The following is a 19,582-nucleotide window of genomic DNA, read 5'->3' as shown; positions in this document are numbered from 1 at the left end:
TTGTGAACTAAGTTACTGCGGAAAGGTATGTAAAGCTTTCTCCCGGTGTTCTGCGGTAGATTCTCAACGCAAGAAAAAGCAACAATCGATTTGATTGAAAAATAGGCAACAAATTATAGATGCTAGGGCTACGAAACTCAGCCTCATTCTATCTATCTATCTATCTATCTATCTATCTATCTATCTACCTATCTATCTGTTGTGATATGAAGAGAAACATGGATAGATAGATAGATTGATTAATAGATTGATGGATAGATAGATATCTATCCATCAATCTATCTCTCTCTCTCTATCTATCTATTTATCAATGTATCTGTCTATCTATCTATCTATTTATCTTCTTGTGTATCTATCTGTCTGTCTACATATTTATTTATGTATGACCACTTCATTTAATCACATAAATTAATATACGAAGATATAATTTTATGCACAAATTTTCTGTATTTACTTCAACAGTGCTCAATACATAGGTAGAGCTAGGAAGTTAGTTATGAAAATATATATAGTAATTAAGCTACATTCGCTTGACGAATTATCACAGGAATGAAACGCGAAATATACTGTGTAGCTTAATTGCCATGTATATTTTAATAACTTACTATTTATCCGTGTATATATCAAGCCCTCTATCTATATATCTACCTATATCTTTATCAATCTCTCTCATTCTCTGTATATATATATATATATATATATATATATATATATACTTATATATATATATACTAGCATGGGCGCCCGGCGTTGCCCGGGTGTTTGGATGTGTATGTTGAGCAAAAAAAAAGTGGTAGTAGGAAGGAAGGCTCAAACCGTACTGCAAAGGACGAAAAGAACGGGGTAAAACCTAACGTTTATGCTGTTACGACAACCGCCATGCCGGAAGCGACACATTTTAAAATTAAGGCTAGAAAATTTCAAGGAAAGGTTAACTTTCAAAAAGATCGGTGAAAAAGTGACCCCCCCCCCTGTAGAAAAGTGCCTAGTTGAAGGGGAAGATATTAATGTTTTTAGCCAATTTTTTGATATTTGTCGTATAAAAGGTCGAACTTTAAAACGATACTGATCTTGGTAAAATCCATCGCCTCTATTAAAGGTTTAAGGCAGACATGCAGACATACATTTATGTATTGGTTACTAAAAGTTTACGACCCAAACCGATAAAAAAGCTTGCCCTATATCTGAATACCCTTTATGTAAAATTTCAAATATTTAGACCGGAAATTGTCTGAGTAATTTGGAAGAGACCGCAATTATGACCCCTTAAAATTTATTGTTTTGGGCTCAAATCAAGTTATTAAGTTAGATCCATGTCCAAGGAACCTATATCTAAAATTTCAAGTGCGTAGACCCAAAATTGTCGGAGGGGTTTGGTAGAGTTCTCAAAGGTCAAATCGTTGAACTTTGACTCCTTAATCGCCAAAATTTTTTGGCCAAAAGCCGATCACATCGATTTTCCCAAATCTCAGTACCCTGTATATCAAATTCCGAGTATGTAGACTAAAAATTGACAGAGTTATTGCGTAGGGAAATGTACACAGACACACAGATACACAGACACGTTCACTTTTATAGATAGATATACATCTACTTATTTATCGGCCTATTCATCTATCAACCTGGCTGCATATTTATCTATCTAATCATTTACCTATTTATCCCAATTACATATTAATGGGTATGTCTATCTATATATTTATTTTCATTTGTTTGTTTCTTACCTGTGCGTTAGGGTAGGTCGATTTGGGTATTACGACTATGTCTATGCAGAGGAAGTTGTCAAATAACATTGAGAATAACCATACAATTTTATTTTTTTTTTTACAAAACTCTACCTTTTTTTTTTTTTTAGTAATTAAATTTAAAGATTGAAAAAATTTAATCTTCCGTCGCTATACCGCCAGATGGCGGTGTTAAATGAAAGAATAAGCATGCCATATTAATTCCGGTTTTGAAGAAGAAAATGAGGATTTTGTAAGCAATATCTGTGTCTTTGTTCATAAAACTAAATGAGAGTCGATAAAAAAAAGAAATCCTGAAAAATATTTCATTTAAAATAAATTAAAAAAAACAATAATCCAGAGCTTTATTTTCACTATGGAAGCGATATCAATATTGTAGCGGGCCAGCGTCATGGCAACTAGGGCGATATGACGTCAAGGACGATTTTCTGTAATAGAGTCTTGAAGGGTACTGACCTTCCAAGTCGCGAGTGTGGAGGGTCGCTGTTTTTTATTCTTTATGTTTTGACCGCAAGGGAGATGTCCTGGTGGATACAGTTGTCCACCTGGAAAATGTTGGACAGACAGTGTTTAGGCCACCTTTTTCAGGCCTCTCCTCGATTTGGAGTTGAGCAATGCGGTTCCTGAATACGACTGCTCAGTGGGGTCACTTGAGCAAGTCAGTGAGGGTTGCACCTTTTTCTGGAAAGGTTTTCTGAATGATGCAAGTTGCATTCACAGTGTCGGTCTTGCCATCTAGTCATCTCTGCTTCGCCATATACCCGAGACATCAACTGCCATCGATGAACGTCTCATGACCCTACGGCTTCCACGGACCAGTAGTTGTTATGCCACCCTGATAAGTGACTATGCTTCCACATTTGACTCGGAGGAGGGCGTGAAAGACCGTTTCTATGACAAACACACGGCTTCCATCAGGAACACTGCAGACAGCATTGTGATTATTGGGCGTGGCGATTTTAACATTAGAGTTGACAAAAACCATGAGATATGGCAAGGAGTCATTGAACGATATGGAATCGGAAACGTAAATAAAAATGGTCTCCGACTTCTGTTTCTCTGTGCAGACCTGGGTCTTACCGTTACGAATACCATCTTTTACCTACGTTACATGTACAAGACGTCCTGGATGCACCCAAGTTTTAAAAAAAACTGGCACCTTATCGATTCTGTCATCGTCACATTCTGTGATCTGCGTGACCAGTATCATGCGTGGTGCTGAATGCTCCACTGACCACCACCTGACTCGCTCAAGTCCCCAGCTAAACGTACGCCTATTTACCCGTCGACAGAAGCCAAAACAGCGACTCGGCCTGTCTTCCTAATTGTGTGATGCCATCGTCGAGTCTCTTCCTGTCCCTGCTGCTGTCTCACCAATGACGGCTACTAACCTCACGGCAGAATGGCTAGAAACCTCAACCGCTCTTCGTGGTGCCTCCGAATCTATCCTTGGCTACTCTGATAGGCGACACAAGGACTGGTTCGACGATTGTTTAGGGAACATGGATCCCTCATACGGGAGAAAAAAGCCACTCCTTATGACCTTCTCACAAATTCCACACTCCATGAGCGATTTTTTTCTCTGTGTCATGGTGCAACAATAATTGTGTCAAATGGAGAATGAATGATGGCTGAAGAAGTCTAGAGAGATCCAAAGAACGTGCGGACTATTGGTTACATCCACGCTTTCTACGAGTCAGTAAAGATGATCCATGGCCCAAGGCAACACTCCATCAACCATATGCGTAGTAAGGATAGTGCTCTCATCGAAGACAAAGTCGGTATTCTGGACAGATTAACTGAACACCTGCGGGAGCTGCTTAATAAGATCAATACCATCGATCCCTCCAGTGTTGGAGATCTAACTCTTCCAGTCATTCCCGTACTGGACAACCCTTCAACCGCTCGGCGAAGTGAAGGAGGGCATTCACAGCCTAAAAAACAAAAAGACAGGTAGTCCCGATAGCATATGCGCTGAGACCATCAAATGTGGCGGAACTGCCCTACTCCTGCGTCCCCACCGGTTTATCCTGGATTGTTGGTCAGCAAAGTGTTTCCCACAGCAATGAAATTTCATTAAAAAAGTCGATCCAGCCATTGCGAAGTTAATAAGGAACGAGCTTACACAGACACAGACACACAAACACGAACACAGATATAGATCTTTTTAATATAAGAGTATAGACAGAGATCAATCCATTTAAAAAACAAGTAAGGCATGCATGGTCCCCCGTGAGTGCACAATGAACGAGACATTAAAAATATGACTAAGTTCAGCATTTGCGCCCCCCTCCATTTAGCCCCAAAAACGCCCAGGAGACGTCAAATCCTGGTGAAAATGAACAAACGGTGCAGTTTTAGGCCTTCACATATGTAAATTTTAGTTCTGCACCATGCAAAAAAAAAAAGAAATGCCTAAGTCCATCATTTACCCCCCCCATTTAGCGCCAAAAGACCCGAAGGCCTTAACATATTTAAATTTGAATTCAGCACCATTCAAAACTGCTAAATAGACATACACAGAAAATTTTGTACAAATATGGTAAAATAGTTCCAAAAATAGAGCGTGCTTATTAGCCCTAAAAGAGCCTCTGGGGCCCACCCAAGAGTTATCACGAAGTATAGACTAGCAAAATTATATAGAAATCAGTTACAGCGTTTCAGCAAGTTTTATAAAAATCCAAGGTATCAATTTTTTTTATAAGCACAGTAGTGTCAATTTCTGTCATTTTAATCCAATAGACACCCCTAGTAGGGCAACCGGAATTTTCCCAGAAAATCCGTTCTGTTATTTTTTTACTCATATCATGTTTAATGTTTGTGCAAAACATTTTTTAAAAAATCCAAAACATAGTTATTGAGAAAAGTGCGGACAGACGAACGGACAAAGGCGAATTTACAGGTCCACCCTCCTTTTGTCGGGGGACCAATAATTTTGAAACAGTTGCTTTGATTTAACAGAAATTTGAGCTTATATTGCGTGTTATTGTAAGAACTATCTCAGCAATTTACTCCATGAACTTTTGGTAAAGAATAAAGTAGAGTACCTGTTTTCTACTGAATTTCCTGCGTTTTAGTTTGAGGCAATTTAAAATTGTGTCTTATTCCAGAGTGCCCCCTTTTTCTACATCATAAACAGACCTTGTGTCTCATTCTGCTTTTGCTGGGAGGGAAGTTTAGTAACGACCGATAAGTATGTTCCTAAATCTTACGTTCGTCATTTTCCTTCTCTTTTAAAAATAGGATTAAAAAATAGGTTTGACAGACCGACATAACTCTCGTCGAAATGGCAGGACGCAAGTGGAAAATGGAATGAAAATGGTCAATTTCGGTGGTTAGAAGAATTTATTTAATTCCCATGACAAAGAAAACGGCATTTTATAATACAACCGAAGATAATGGCTTTATAGGGAGGGGCGGGGATTAGAAACGTTCATAAGAATGACGATTCTGAGACGGAGAAAATGGAAATATTATGCGCGGTAATATAGTCGATATTGACAACAATAACGATTTATGCAAAATGTTGAGGATTTCGGTAAAAGAATAGGGGGAGGAGTACGAAATAGGGAGAGGTCGGACTAGAGGAAGGGAGAAGAAATGAATCAGCGGGAGGTCGGAAAGAGAAGGAGGGTTGTGAGAATAAGAACGTGAATTAATAGGAAAAGGAAAAGGATGAAGAAGTTAAAGATGCAGGAAAAAATGTTGGTGATGAATATAAAAGAGTCGCAAAGAAGAAGAGGAAAGAAAGACAAAGAAGAGTAAGAAGAAGAAGACAAAGAAATAGAGGAAGGAGAAGAAGACGAAGAAGAAAAAGAAAATGATGACTACAAAGAATAAGAATAAGAAGAAGAAGAAGAAGAAGAAGAAGAAGAAGAAAATGAAGAAGAAGACGAAGAAGAAGAAGAAGAAGAAGAAGAAGAAGAAGAAGAAGACGACGACGACGACGAAGGAGAAGAAGATGAAGAAGAAGAAGACGAAGAAGAAGAAGAAAATGACGAAGGAGAAGAAGAAGAAGACGAAGAAGAAGACGACGAAGGAGAAAAAGATGAAAAAGAAGACGAAAATGATGAAGAAGAAGAAGAAGCAGACGAAGAAGAAGACGACCAAGGAGAAAAAGATGAAGAAGAAGACGAAAATGATGAAGATGAAGAAGAAGACGAAGAAGAAGAAGAAGAAGAAGAAGAAGACGACGAAAGAGAAAAAGATAAAGAAGAAGAAGACGAAAATGATGAAGACGAAGAAGAAGAAGAAGAAGACGAAGAAGAAGACGAAAAAGAAGAAGAAGAAGACGAAGAAGAAGAGGAAGAAGAAGAAAAAGAAGACGAAAAGTTACTGACGAAAACTGAAAAGAGGACGGTGAATGAGCCGAAGAAGAAAACGATGTAAGAAATTAAAATAAAAGGATCCGTTAAAGACGAGAGAATGAAAAGGAAACAATGCATTATGGATGCGCAACTCTCGTTTCTTCTAATTTATCCCGCAGTCCTCATTTACAATGAGTGATTTTTCTGACAAAGAGAGAAGAAAAAGCAGTATTGTAGCCTAAGATGTCGGTATTTTCTGTTTCTGTGTCTATCCTTGTAACCATGTAACTAATAAGGATGCTGGAGGTAAACATTTTAACTTGATCAAAGTTATCCGCCTGATAGTCAGAGACCCATACCTTGGATTAACCACTAAGGGGGCTATCCTATCAGCATGTGCAAATTACTGCGGCTTCTGTATCGCCATTTGATGAGTGTATTCTGGACCATGGCAATAGCTTCCGATCTACATAAAAGATCTTCCCATTCACATCCTTAGATAATCTGTAGGCATTTATGCTGATGACACTACCACCTATGGAAACACATCAAAGGCGGTAAATGATTCTTTCTTCTTTGATCTTGAACACGTAGTACAATGGAGAAAGAGGTGGCTGGTTACTTTTAATGCATCTAAAACAAGATTCTCTCTTTACGTCATCAACATTATCATTCCCATCTGACCTCAGTTGAAATGTATTGCTCTTGTCTTGGGAGTGCTCCATGTTTGGACAAGCTTTTGGGCCTGACCTTTACTCCTGATCTGAAATGGAACACGTACTACAAATTCGTTGCCAAAGTCGCTGGAAAAATGGTGGGATCCTTCTACCGCTCCAGCAGACATCTCACTGCTGATGCAATGCTCGACCTATATAAATTCCATATACGTCCAAGGACGGGGTACTGTTGCTACATCTGGCAAGAGCTGCTTGAAAGAGCTTATCCTTGACAGAATTCAAAATAGACTTCGTAGTCTAGTGGGGGACGCTCTTTTCTCTTTCACTGCAACCTCTTTGCTACAGAAGAGACGTTGCGGGCCTGTCAAGATCTCGTCTGATCTCCAATCTATGGTCCCCTTCGCCAAACTTTCACGAAAAACACTCATCTAGCCAAAACTACTATCAATAATTTCGCCCACCTGTGTCTAAACCAGAACGTAGATTCCATGAACAAAGCTTCTTTCGTAGAATTGCATGACTGTGGAACTCTTTTCCGCTTGCCTGCTTTCCAGGTGACTACAATTTGATAGTTTTCAAGTCTAACGCAAACAAATTCTTGATGAACCCTTCCCCAAAGTTATATAATTTTCCAAATTTTCACTACTAGTGATTACTACGATGTTGTCACATTGACTACTGTACACGCATTAACCCTTATTCTCGAATGGCCTCCGGGCCTTTATAAGTGGTGAATTCTATGTAAAAATGAAGATAAAAAACTAAGAAAAAGAAGAAACGAAGACGTTCCAACATAGAAGGAGAAGAAGACGAAGAAGAAGAAAGAAAGAAAAGAAAAAATAAGAAAAAAAGAAAAAGAGATAAAAAAAAGAATGAAAAGAAGACGAACAAGTCGGAGAAGTAAAAAATGAAAAGGAACAAAAAAATGCTTAAGATGAAAAATGAACTTCAGAAGAAAAGAACGAAGGACCTAAGAAAAAGAAGGATCTGACGAAGAAGAAGAAGAAGAAGAAGAGATGAAGAAAAAAGAGCCGAAGGAGAAGAAAAAGAAGAAGAAGAAGAAGAAGAAGAAGAAGAAGAAAAAGACAAAGAAGAAAAAGAAAGATCCTACAAAGAAGAAGAAGAAAAAAAGAAAAAGAAAACTCGAAGAAGAAAAAGATGAAGAAAAAGAAGACGAAGAAAAAGTAAGATCAAACGAAGAAGAAGAAAGCGAAGAAAAAGAAGGAGAAAAAAGAAGAAAAAGAAAAGAAGAAGCAGAAGAAAAAGACGAAGAAGAAGAAAAAATAAGAAGAATAAAGAAGAAGAAGAAGAAAAAGACGAAGAAGAAGAAAAAGACGAAGAAGAAGAAAAAAGAAGAAGAAAGAAGAAGAAGAAAACGACGAAAAAAAGAAATAGAAAAGGAGGAGAAGAAGAAAAAGAAGAAGTAGAAACAGAAGTAAAAGAAAAGGGGAAGACGAATTTGAATAAAAGAAGGAGAAGAAGAAGAAGAAGAAGAAGGAAAAAGAAGAAGAGGAATATAAAGAAAAGAAGAAGAAAAGATAAATAGAAAAGAAAAAGAAGAAGAAAAAGAAGAAGAAGAAAGGAGAAGAAAAAGTAGTAAAAAATAGACATGTCTCCTTATTTGCTTTCAGCGACCTAATAACTTTCGCTTCCCTTGTCTTGGACTTTTAGTCCTCCCATTCCATGATCGAAGTTTCTAACAAATATGGCAGGATTGCTGTTTTCTGGGTTGAAATCTAACAACTGTTGTTTATTTTGAAGTAGTAAGTTTTTTCGCTGGTTACAACAAGTGGATTCATGCTTTGTCTGGAGTGATGTCCATAAAAGAAGAATAAGCGGAAAAAGTAGATAAACAAGAACAAGAAGCAATCGAAGAATCAAATAAAAAATAAAAAATAAAAAAGGCCGAAGAATATGTAGCGTCAGAAAAATATGACACAAAACCAACTTGGGATTCCATTACAAGCAGTTTAACTTCCCTACTTTTCTACATCCTGGATAGATGGAGTGTATTAAATTGGATTTGGCCTCGTATTTTATAGTCTGAATAATGGCTACAATTCTCCATGCGAGAAACATAGAAGCTATAGTGCACGGCACTCGTGTATTAAAACGAAATATCACGTCGTATAATCGTTCAACAGAAGAAAGTCGTTGCGAGGCTAATCCAATTTCATGTACAGCTGAGAAGATATGGTTTCGCACTTTGGAGGGGGGTAACTATGGACATTTCTGTCGGAGCTAACATCTCTGAATCATAAAAATAAGTTTTCGACTTTCCTCCCCCCCCTGTAAAAAATTCTCTTCCGCCTCAACTCTTCAGTGCAACAATAGATTCCTACTAATACCTTTTATTTTACTATTCCCACTTAAAAAAAACTCAAACATCACGATATTCCTGATCGAAAATTACAGTGAGGCTGCGTGATACGTTCGCCAATATCACAGGATTTATATCACTCGTCAATTCACATCTTCATCTGTCTAGATCTAACCAAACATATCCATCCATCCATCTATCTATATATAGTTACAGATTAATAGATAGATAGATGTACATATATACATATACATACAAATATATATCATTCAAACACTAACGTGTTTGAATATATGATTAAGTGGCAGTTTTAGTCATTTAGAACTGCTTCAAGCTTCACCGCTCACATATGTTAGGACCAAATTTCCAGCAATTATTACAGTTTATAGAGCACTTTCTCAGTTATATTGTGAAAAAAAATTCAATTTTCGTTCAGTAAAACAAAAGTTATGATGAATTTTCTGGTGTTCAAAATCGTAAAAAAAATAAAAGGAGCTGAGCGACGGTTTTTATGACTGGTTTCACAGCAACCACGTCACCTTATCGACTACTGTTGCTACTAATTCACAAATGAAATCATGAATGGGAGATAATTGGGGGGGGTATTGAAAGCAGACCAGTGCCGTACATTGTTATTACATATGTGTTTAGGGATGCAAAAAATAAGATTAATATTAAACAAAGAACAAGTGAATTTATTGGAAGCCTGGAAAAATGATGGATTAACAACGGAAACATGCAAGCATGTAAAGTAATATGGTTAAACTTAAACATGGAAAAGTAAAGGACTAGTTGTTAAAACTGGAAAAGAAAAGTACAAGATATTCTAGTAAAAATATATTTATAACTTTAAATATTGCAGTTTAAGAATTTTTAAAATTCAGTTTATAACATTATATACTCAATTTTCTATTGTAATATATATATATATATATATATACATATAAATAAATATATATATATATATATATATATATATATATATATATATATATATAAGTCTGAAATGACTTATGCCATTAGGTGCCTTACAGTGCTGGATATCTTAATGCACTCGATATGCTGTACATTTGTACCACCTTTTTCGTTTCTCTCTCAGCTGCTCTGTTACGGTAGACAGTTTGTCTGGTTTCTGTGGCTTGTATTGGCCAGCTATTTCACCTGCGGCCCGGTTGATCTCTGATATCACTCTATCGTAGTCAGTGTTTGGATCTTCTGATGTTGCTAGCGTCAAATTACAAATCTTGACAGCGACAGAAATGAAGATGGAGAATATAATGCTGGGCATCACTCTGCAAGACAAAATGACAAACATCTGGATCCGCCAACAGACAAGAGTTGTTGACATCAAAACATCAAGACATCCAAATACAGATGGGCAGGGCACATAGCCAAACAATATGTCGACAGATGGTCCATCAGGACAACGAAATGGACACCTTATGAGCATAAAATGCCAAAAAACGAAGATCATGAACAAGTAAAAAAAAAACTGGGTCTTACATGGCAACGGATAACACGGAATATAGATGGTTTAAATCCAGGGAGGGGGTTCCTCATTGAGTGATAAAACCCATATGGATTGATTAATTGACATATATATATATATATATATATATATATATATATATATATATATATAAGTGAAAGTGGCTGTGTACATTTCCCTACGCAATAACTCTGTCAATTTTTAGTCTACAAACTTCAAATTTGATATACATGGTTCTGAGATTTGGGAAAATCGATGTGATCCGTTTTAGACCAGACATTTTGCAGTGAAGGGGTCAAAGTTCAACGATTTGACCTTTGAGAACTCTACCAAACTCCTGCGACAATTTTGGGTCTACGCACTTGAAATTTTAGATATCGGTTCCTTGGAGATGGATCTTACTTAATAACTTGATTTTAGCCCCAAAAAATTTTTAAGGCGTCATAATAGGGGTCAAAGTTAAAAAAAATTGACTTCTGCGGTTTCTTCCAAATTACTCAGACAATTTCTGGTCTAAATATTTGAAATTTTACATAAAGGGTATTCAGAGATAGGGCAAGCTTTTTCATCAGTTTGGATCGAAAATTCTTAGTTACCAATATATAAATTATGTATGCATGTCTGTTTGCATGTCTGCCTTAAACTTTAAGTAGAGGCGACGGATTTTATCAAGATCAGTATCGTTTTAAAATTTGACCTTTCATACGACAAATATCGAAAAATTGGCTAAAAACATTAATAACTTACCCTTCAACTAGGCACTTTTCTACAGGGGGGGTCACTTTTTTCGCCGATATTTTTTAAAGTTATCCTCACCTTTAGATTATCTAGCCCTAATTTTAAAAAATGTCGCTTCAGGTTTGGCGGTGGTCGTAACAGCATAAACGTTAGGTTTTACCCCATTCTTTTCCTCCTTTGCTGTACGGGTTCGAGCCTGCCTTTCTACTACCACTTTTTTTTTTGCTCAACATACATATCCAAACACCCCGGCAACGGCGCGCTGAAATGCTAGTATATATATATATATATATATATATATATATATATGATTAGTTTTTTTTGGAAAAAGAATTCCAGCAGAGTGCTCAATTAAAAGGAAAATCCAAATTTTAAGAGCGTACTTATATTAGGATAGATAAATACTCACTTCCCCAAAACCTTGAAAGATTTGGGTTTTTAAAAAATAATTTTTAACGTATTTCGAAATTTTTAAACGTGATTCGATATAATTAAAAATATATTTTTTAAAACTTTAAACGTATTTTTGGAAATTTTTAAATGTTCGATATAATTAAACGAATTTTTAAGTTTTTAACCGATACCAATACAGATTTTAAAGTTTTTATACATAAGGAAAGAGATTTTAAAATTAAATGGGGTTCAAATTAAAATCGATTCATATAAAAAAAAAATTTTTCGAAATTAGATCTTAAATTTAAATAATTCAAAGTTGAAAATTAGGTACTACATTACCCGATATATATATATATATATATATATATATATATATATATATATATATATATAGATAGATAGATAGATAGATAAAAAAAGGGGGGGGGGATTAAATAAAACGAGATTTGAACGTGGATTCGCGAGGTATATATACTTCACACTTCCGGTTATAAGATAGACGAATATTGGCTGAAGAGAGCTTGATAAAGATACCTTAAACGGGCCTTATTATCGGGCTTGAAACCGACGGTACCAATGACCTGTCTCAACTAACAACTTTCTGTACACAAAATATATATATATATATATATATATATATATATATATATATATATATATATATATGCCATAATGATATGCAAATTGATATTTTTGTTCTAACTCCGATAGTTTTCAATGAAAATTCGTGAAATTTCGCGCGTTATGTGGCAACGCTAACGCATGCGCAGATATAAAATTTTAAGCTGATCTGCGGAATAGCTAGCAAACGGCAGCTATTTTGGTGACTTGCAGTTTTTTTTTCAGTGTGCCAACTTGATATACAAGATGCAACGTAAAGGTGCTATAAGTCAAGCTGAGATGTCAAAGGCTCCATAATAAGATATCCATCTTAGAAATTGACAAGGAATTACACCGTGATCGTATAATAAAAAATATTGTACTAACCCTCAACTTTGCAACGGACGTTCTGACAAACGGAAAATTCGTAAGAAATCATATCTGTCACGTCGAACAATAAGCAAGATCAAGAGAGAATTTCGCCGTAACCCACTTGAAACTAGCAAACAAGTTTTTGAATACAAATTAGCATAAAAGCTGGCGTTCCTGATGTGCCCAAATCAACTCGTTGCCGTATCCTGAGGACAATTGTAAAATTTGAAAAGCCAGAGGTTCGCTCTCAATTGAAGGATAGCCACAAGAAAAGGGGATGGAGTGGGCAAGAGATCACATAAAGGTGAATTTTCAAACTGTTTTGTTCACCGATGAGTGTCAAGCGACCCTTAATGGATCCGATTCGTGGAGGGGAGGATGGTACTATAATGAGGGTCTACTTCCCTAAAGGATCAGGCATCAACAAGGTAGTGGTGTGATGTTCTGGGCTGCAATCTTTGGCAATGAGCTTGTAAGACCAATCAGTCGCAGATGGAGTGAGAATTACCGCCAAACTCTACATTGACTTCATTAAGGAACACTTGGAACCCTGGCATAAAAAGAAGAATTTGGCATTCCGGAAAAAAATGGTATTCATGCATGAAAATGCACCGTCTCATTCTGCAAGGATAGCCACTGAATATTTGGAGAGGGCTTTTGCCAGACATGGGAAAATAATGCGATGTCCAGCCTGTTCTCCAGATTTAAATCCCATCGAAAATCTGTGGAGCATCTTGAAACAAAATATTTACTCTGGAGGAAAGCAGTACAACTCCAGGGATTACCTCTGGGATGCAATTCTGACTGCTGCCAAAGACATTTCATCAGATGAAATCGAAAGTTTGACATTTTCAATAGACCAAAGGCTGTTTGCTCTTGTCAATAAAAATGGCAATTATATAAAATATTAATTGAACTATGAAACCATATTGAAGTTGTTTCTTTGTTATGATTGTTGTTTTCAATTTACAAATTACTTGAAGAATCAACGTTTCGACGATCTTTTAGCACTCTACCATATTTTAGTATTGCATATCAAGTCGGCACGTTGGAAAAAAATGCAAATCACCAAAATGGCTGCCAATTGTTTATTACTGTGCAGATTAGCTTAAAATTTTAGATCTGCGCTTGTGTTAGTGTTGCCATATAACGTGCTTACTTTCACAAATTTTCATTGAAAATTATCGCAGAACAAAAATATCGATTTGCATGTAATTCTGGCACGGGGTGCATATATATATATATATATATATATATATATATATATATATATATATATATATATATATATATATATATAATTATATAATTATATTAAATGAAATATGAGGAATAAAAGATATAGAAAACGTTATTATATTATCAGAACAATGAGAAATAGTTAATGGAAAAATAAAGAAAATATAAACTGTTTAGACCATGACATACTGAAGCTAAATGCTTCTCTTCACAATGATAAAAGGGCGAAGATCATACAAAATAAAGATATAAAAAAATGGCTTTTCTAATAAAAAATACAATTGCGAATAACTTAGAACATCTATCCAATTATGGCTGGCGGAACAGGAGCATGCTACCTCCGTGTAATAAATAAAGAGTTCCGTCGTAAATTTCGTCCAAAATATCCGAGTTCGACAAGATACACCTGAAAAGGGTCTAAGATTACCTCGACCGAAACGTTGTGAAAATGACAGTCCAGATAGAAACAGTCGTCTGAAAATTCCAAATAATACGAATAAAAAATCCTCATCTTGAAAATTCAGAAACGTGATACTTATTTAAGAATTTTTTTTTTCTTCAAATATTTCTGCCGCTAAACTTACTGCTTTGAAAACTATCGCTATGGATATTGTATTATATATAAAACAAAACATGCTGCCAATCATTTTTAGTTTGTTGGTTTTTATTTTTTTATTTTTGCAAACCTGTACTTAACGTTTGTCTATGAGCTAAGCGTAAACTGTCCTTGAACTTTTGACTAGGCACTATCAAGTTGACACACCGGTTCGCGCCAGGAAACCGAAGTTAAACAACGTTGAACCTGGCTAGTACCAGATGGGTGACCATTTGGGAAGATAATGCGCTGTATGTACCGTGAGGTAAAAATACCAGGTTAGGGAAACTGGCGCGGTCTATCCTACTTTCAAGGGTAAATAGGGCTCTCTTAAACCATGATAGACAACCCATCTAGTGATGTCGACACGATAAAAAAAAATACGTTTGATAACCCTGGCGGATCATCAAGTATTCAGCTACAGACAAGATTTGGATTATGCTAACAATTCGTGTAGTGAGTTCAATCTCTGCGGCTGCATGTTATGTGAGGTTTTAGGCGCAAAGTATCGTATCTTTTCTTTACTACACTTCATCTCTTTTCTCGTTGTTCGTTAAAATATCTCATCCTACTTTACGCAATAAGAATTCATATGAATCTTTCTAAACTTAGATAATATACATTTTTGTTTCAATCCATGGTGTCTTTTTCTTTGGCGATCAATTTTTTTTTGGTCATTATTTTTTTTTTATTCAGACTTGTATTCTTGTATACATGTAAATTAAATACAAATCGCAGAACCGTAGAGAATAAACTCATTTAAAAATTAATTTAACAAGATAGACACTGGAAGTGTGTGTTTGTTTATTAATAAGCTTTGTAACACAACTAAAACGTAAGCAACGTTACAAAATAAATATTTGTTATTTTTTTCTACATGCCTGGAAAAAAAAATTCTACATGCCTGGAAAAAAAATTTTTTTTCTTCATGCCCGGAAAAAAATTTTTCTTTCATGCCTGGAAAAAAAAATTCTACATGCCTGGAAAAAAAATTTTTTTCTTCATGCCTGGAAAAAAAAATTCTACATGCCTGGAAAAAAAATTTTTTTTCTTCATGCCTGGAAAAAAATTTTTTTTCTTCATGCCTGGAAAAAAATTTTTCTTTCATGCCTGGAAAAAAAAATTCTACATGCCTGGAAAAAAATTTTTTTTCTACATGCCTGGAAAAAAAAATTCTACATGCCTGGAAAAAAAATTTTTTATCTTCATGCCTGGAAAAAATTTTTTTTTTCTTCATGCCTGGAAAAAAAATTTTTTTTCATGCCTGGAAAAAAAAATTTTTTTTCTTCATGCCTGGAAAAAAAATTTTTTTTCATGCCTGGAAAAAAAAAAATTTTTTTCATGCCTGGAAAAAAAAAAATTTTTTTCATGCCTGGAAAAAAATTTTTTTTCTTCATGCCTGGAAAATTTTTTTTTTCATGCCTGGAAAAAAAATTTTTTTTCTTCATGCCTGGAAAATTTTTTTTTTCATGCCTGGAAAAAAAATTTTTTTTCTTCATGCCTGGAAAATTTTTTTCTTCATGCCTGGAAAAAAATTTTTTTTTCATGCCTGGAAAAAAAATTTTTTTTCATGCCTGGAAAAAAAAAATTTTTTTTCATGCCTGGAAAAAAATTTTTTTTCTTCATGCCTGGAAAATTTTTTTTTTCATGCCTGGAAAAAAATTTTTTTTCTTCATGCCTGGAAAATTTTTTTTTTCATGCCTGGAAAAAAAATTTTTTTTCATGCCTGGAAAAAAAAAATTGTTTCCTTCATGCCTGGAAAAAAAATTTTTTTCTTCATGCCTGGAAAATTTTTTTTTTCATGCCTGGAAAAAAAATTTTTTTCTTCATGCCTGGAAAAAAATTTTTTCTTCATGCCTGGAAAAAAAATTTTTTCTACATGCCTGGAAAAAAAATGTTTGTTCAACGTTACAAAATAAATATTTGTTATTTTTTTCTACATGTCTGGAACAAAAAAAATTTTCTATATGCCTGGAAAAATTTTTTTTTAATTGAATATCTGCAGAGAATGGGCTAATTTTAAAACGTGATATTAATTAATAAACATCATTTCGAAATGCGCACCTTACACAAAAATAAAATGTTCATGTTTATTTTTTGTTTGACAATGTATTATTTTATAAATTTACATTACATATTAATCAGAAAGAATTAATTCATTTTGTAACAAGAATTTCAGAAGATAGACACACGATGTTGGCGTTTGTTTAATAATATGTCTTGTAAAAGAAAAAAGCAGCCTATATTAAAAATTAAAGAACCAATATATTTTTAAATGTCGCAAAAATACATGGAATAATAATAGAGAATGCACACATTTCCAAACGAGATATTAATTAATAGACACAATCGCGGCGTTCGTTAATTTAAAAGTTTTCTTTAAAAAAGAAAAAAAAACACCCGCGAAACAAACGCAACATACATTTGCCGATGACACCCCTCTCTATAACAGATATGAGGGGAAAACAAATGAACACATATCCAAGGAAATGGCAGACCTCCAATCCGTAGTGGAATGGGGACAAAAATGGTTGGTCACATTCAATGCTGCTAAGACTAAGCTTGTTTCCTTCAATAACTACAAGAAACCTTCGCTACCACCAATAGCAATGGCCAAGAACACATTGCCTGAAAGTACTTCTTTTAAACTCCTCGGCCTAACGTTTACAGGTAATATGAACTGGAATAGATACATTGAGAGCATTGCCAAGGCTGCTGCAAGGAAAGTTTGGCTCCCTCTACCGTGCTAGAAAACTACTTACGCCTGCCAGTATCCTATACCTCTATAAGGCAACCATTCGCCCATGTATGGAGTACTGTTGTCACATCTGGGCTGGTGCATCTGCTGCTTGTCTCTCGCTCCTGGACAGGGTTCAAAAGAGAGTCGCCAACCTGATAGGTCCTGACCTGTCATCTAGACTTCAGCCTCTGTCCCATCGACGAGATGTTGCATCCCTCTGCCTGTTCTACAAATACTTTAATGGTGAATGCTCTGACGAACTGCAAACACTTGTACCTCCCCGACGTAACTACCCCCGACAAACCCGACAAGCTACTAAGTCTCATCCCTTTACAGTAGAGATCCCTAGGTGCAAGAAAGCCTTTTACTCCAATAGTTTCTTCCCCAGAACTGCGGGTCTTTGGAACTCCCTTCCGGGGTTCTGCTTTCCCAACTGCAATGATATGCAGAAGTTCAAGCGTAATATTAACAAACATCTTTCTACTCTTCTCCCTTCATAATGACCCCGCTAATTGATTCCCTAATAGTAGCCCCCTGCTTCAAAGTTGCACTGTGCCTTGTTTGGGGTGAAAATTGAATTTAAAAAAATACAAAAATGGGTATGTTCTGTACAGATGCAATGCTTTCTTTAGACATTCAAGTTGGTTCACGCGCATTTTTCCAAAAACAGTTGACTTCTAAAGATATGTCTTCACCTCAAACAAGATACAGTGCTCCTTGAACGTAAGCGGCTACTATTTAAGATTAAATCTAGAGCAACACTATATAAGAAGTTGAGCTGCGAGGTGTCTGTTCAAATTACACTTGAAATTCTAAATGTCAGTACAATTAAGGAAGCAAATACAAAGGATAGAATTTTCAAGTCTAGCAGTTCGAGGAAACAAACTATTATGGTAGAAGGATTTTCAGCATCTAGGGATCTCTACCATGTAGGGGTGCGAGGTTGCTACTCGTCAGATTAGTCGGTGTTATGGACAGATGCTTTTTGAACTGATATCCTATCATTCAGACACACGCACGCAAAAGTATCTCAATTACGCACTTGTTATCAACCCTTGTCGTGGTTCCTGGAGCACTTTCTATTGTAAAACATGGTGTAACATTTCGGCTGTGGAATACAAATGGGAGTTTGGTTGACAGTGCAAGACCTATAATGTTTGAGACTCTTTTCAGGACTTAGTCAACGGAGGAGAGTCTAGCGGTAGATTCAGCAGTTCAAATGTAACGAAGAACAGGCCATGCATGTAATGGTGTACTTTATAGCACAGTAGACGGGATCCGTCTTATTTAGAGCAGCTTTGGCAATTTTCTCAATGAATTTGTTCCAATTCATGTTTGTTATATACTGGGTGGAACTTTTTTTAAGATCACGGCATCGGCATGTGAATGTGAGGTGGTTAGTCATCCTTGCCTATGAGTTAGAATATCACGGAAATAGGAGATGATATACTAAATTTTGGTGTGCATCTCTCTCTACTTTAAATTCTACAATATTTTTTTTTCAGATATTTTTTTTCGGTAAACAGTTTCATACTTGATATACGTGTTTTAATATCGTAAAATAAGAAAGTGATTGATTTGTCACTATGCAAGTATTGTTAATGTACAGGCAATTAGATTTAAGGAAATATAAAGCGACATGCTTAAATATCTCATTTGTGTGCAAGGCCAAATAAATCTGAAATATCTGGAATATCTATAGAAGGGCAAAAAAATTACGAGATACCTTAAATAAGTTCCAAAACTTCTTTTGTTTGGTTATTTTACTGATAGTTCACACAAAGTTGCAGACTTACTATACTCTTCCAACAACTTCTGGAATATCCCCTGGAAAACTTCTTGTGTGAGCCTGCCAATGACCCTAATCACAGCCTCCTTCATCTCCTTAATTGTCTAATAACGGCATCCTTTAAGGTTTTCCTTGACCTTAGGGAATGTCACAAGGAACAAGTTGTAGGCTATAGAGAACGTGTGGAACTGTCTTAACCCCTATCCTGATCAAATAGTGACAATGGTGGACTTGTGGACTAGATCATAGTCCTGGTGGAAATGTTACTAACCCGATTTGAAGAGTGCTAGCCTCTATAAATAAATATATAACAGAATCTCTTTCTTAACTCCCTTAAAACCTCAACGTAGCATTCCTTCTTGAATGTATGTCCAGTGGAAACCCAGTGCATGTAGATCATGCCCGTGCTGTCAAGAAAAGGGCCATCATAATTTTCTTGGTGGATTAGATCTATCAAGCCTTCTTGAGTCTGGTGGGGAGGCAGCATGGTTCCACTGGGAACGCTGTCTCTTGGTCTCTGGGTCATAGCAGCACATCCAATTTTCATCGTAGGTAACCACAGAATAAGGAACTGC

General features: G+C 35.7%; 1 protein-coding gene across 1 annotated transcript; it reads left to right on the top strand.

Moving 5' to 3' along the window:
- Window positions 1–2,538: 2,538 nt before the first annotated feature.
- On the top strand, window positions 2,539–2,967 carry LOC145255559 (protein CFDP2-like). Its single transcript, XM_080114015.1, has one exon. It carries the CDS (start codon window positions 2,539–2,541, stop codon window positions 2,965–2,967), a length of 429 nt encoding a protein of 142 aa, XP_079970141.1.
- The last annotated feature ends 16,615 nt before the right edge of the window (window positions 2,968–19,582 follow it).

The sequence above is a fragment of the Euprymna scolopes genome, chromosome 31, assembly GCF_053919585.1.
Source record: "Euprymna scolopes isolate OS-2025 chromosome 31, ASM5391958v1, whole genome shotgun sequence".
In the NCBI taxonomy this organism is placed as follows: Eukaryota; Metazoa; Mollusca; class Cephalopoda; order Sepiida; family Sepiolidae; genus Euprymna; species Euprymna scolopes.
The sequence above is the reverse complement of the archived record's forward strand: the minus strand, read 5'-3'. Positions and strand labels throughout refer to the sequence as shown.

Excerpts from the sequence above, each read along its gene's own strand:
- LOC145255559 (XM_080114015.1), top strand. The coding sequence starts at position 2,539 with ATGACCCTACGGCTTCCACGGACCAGTAGTTGTTATGCCACCCTGATA.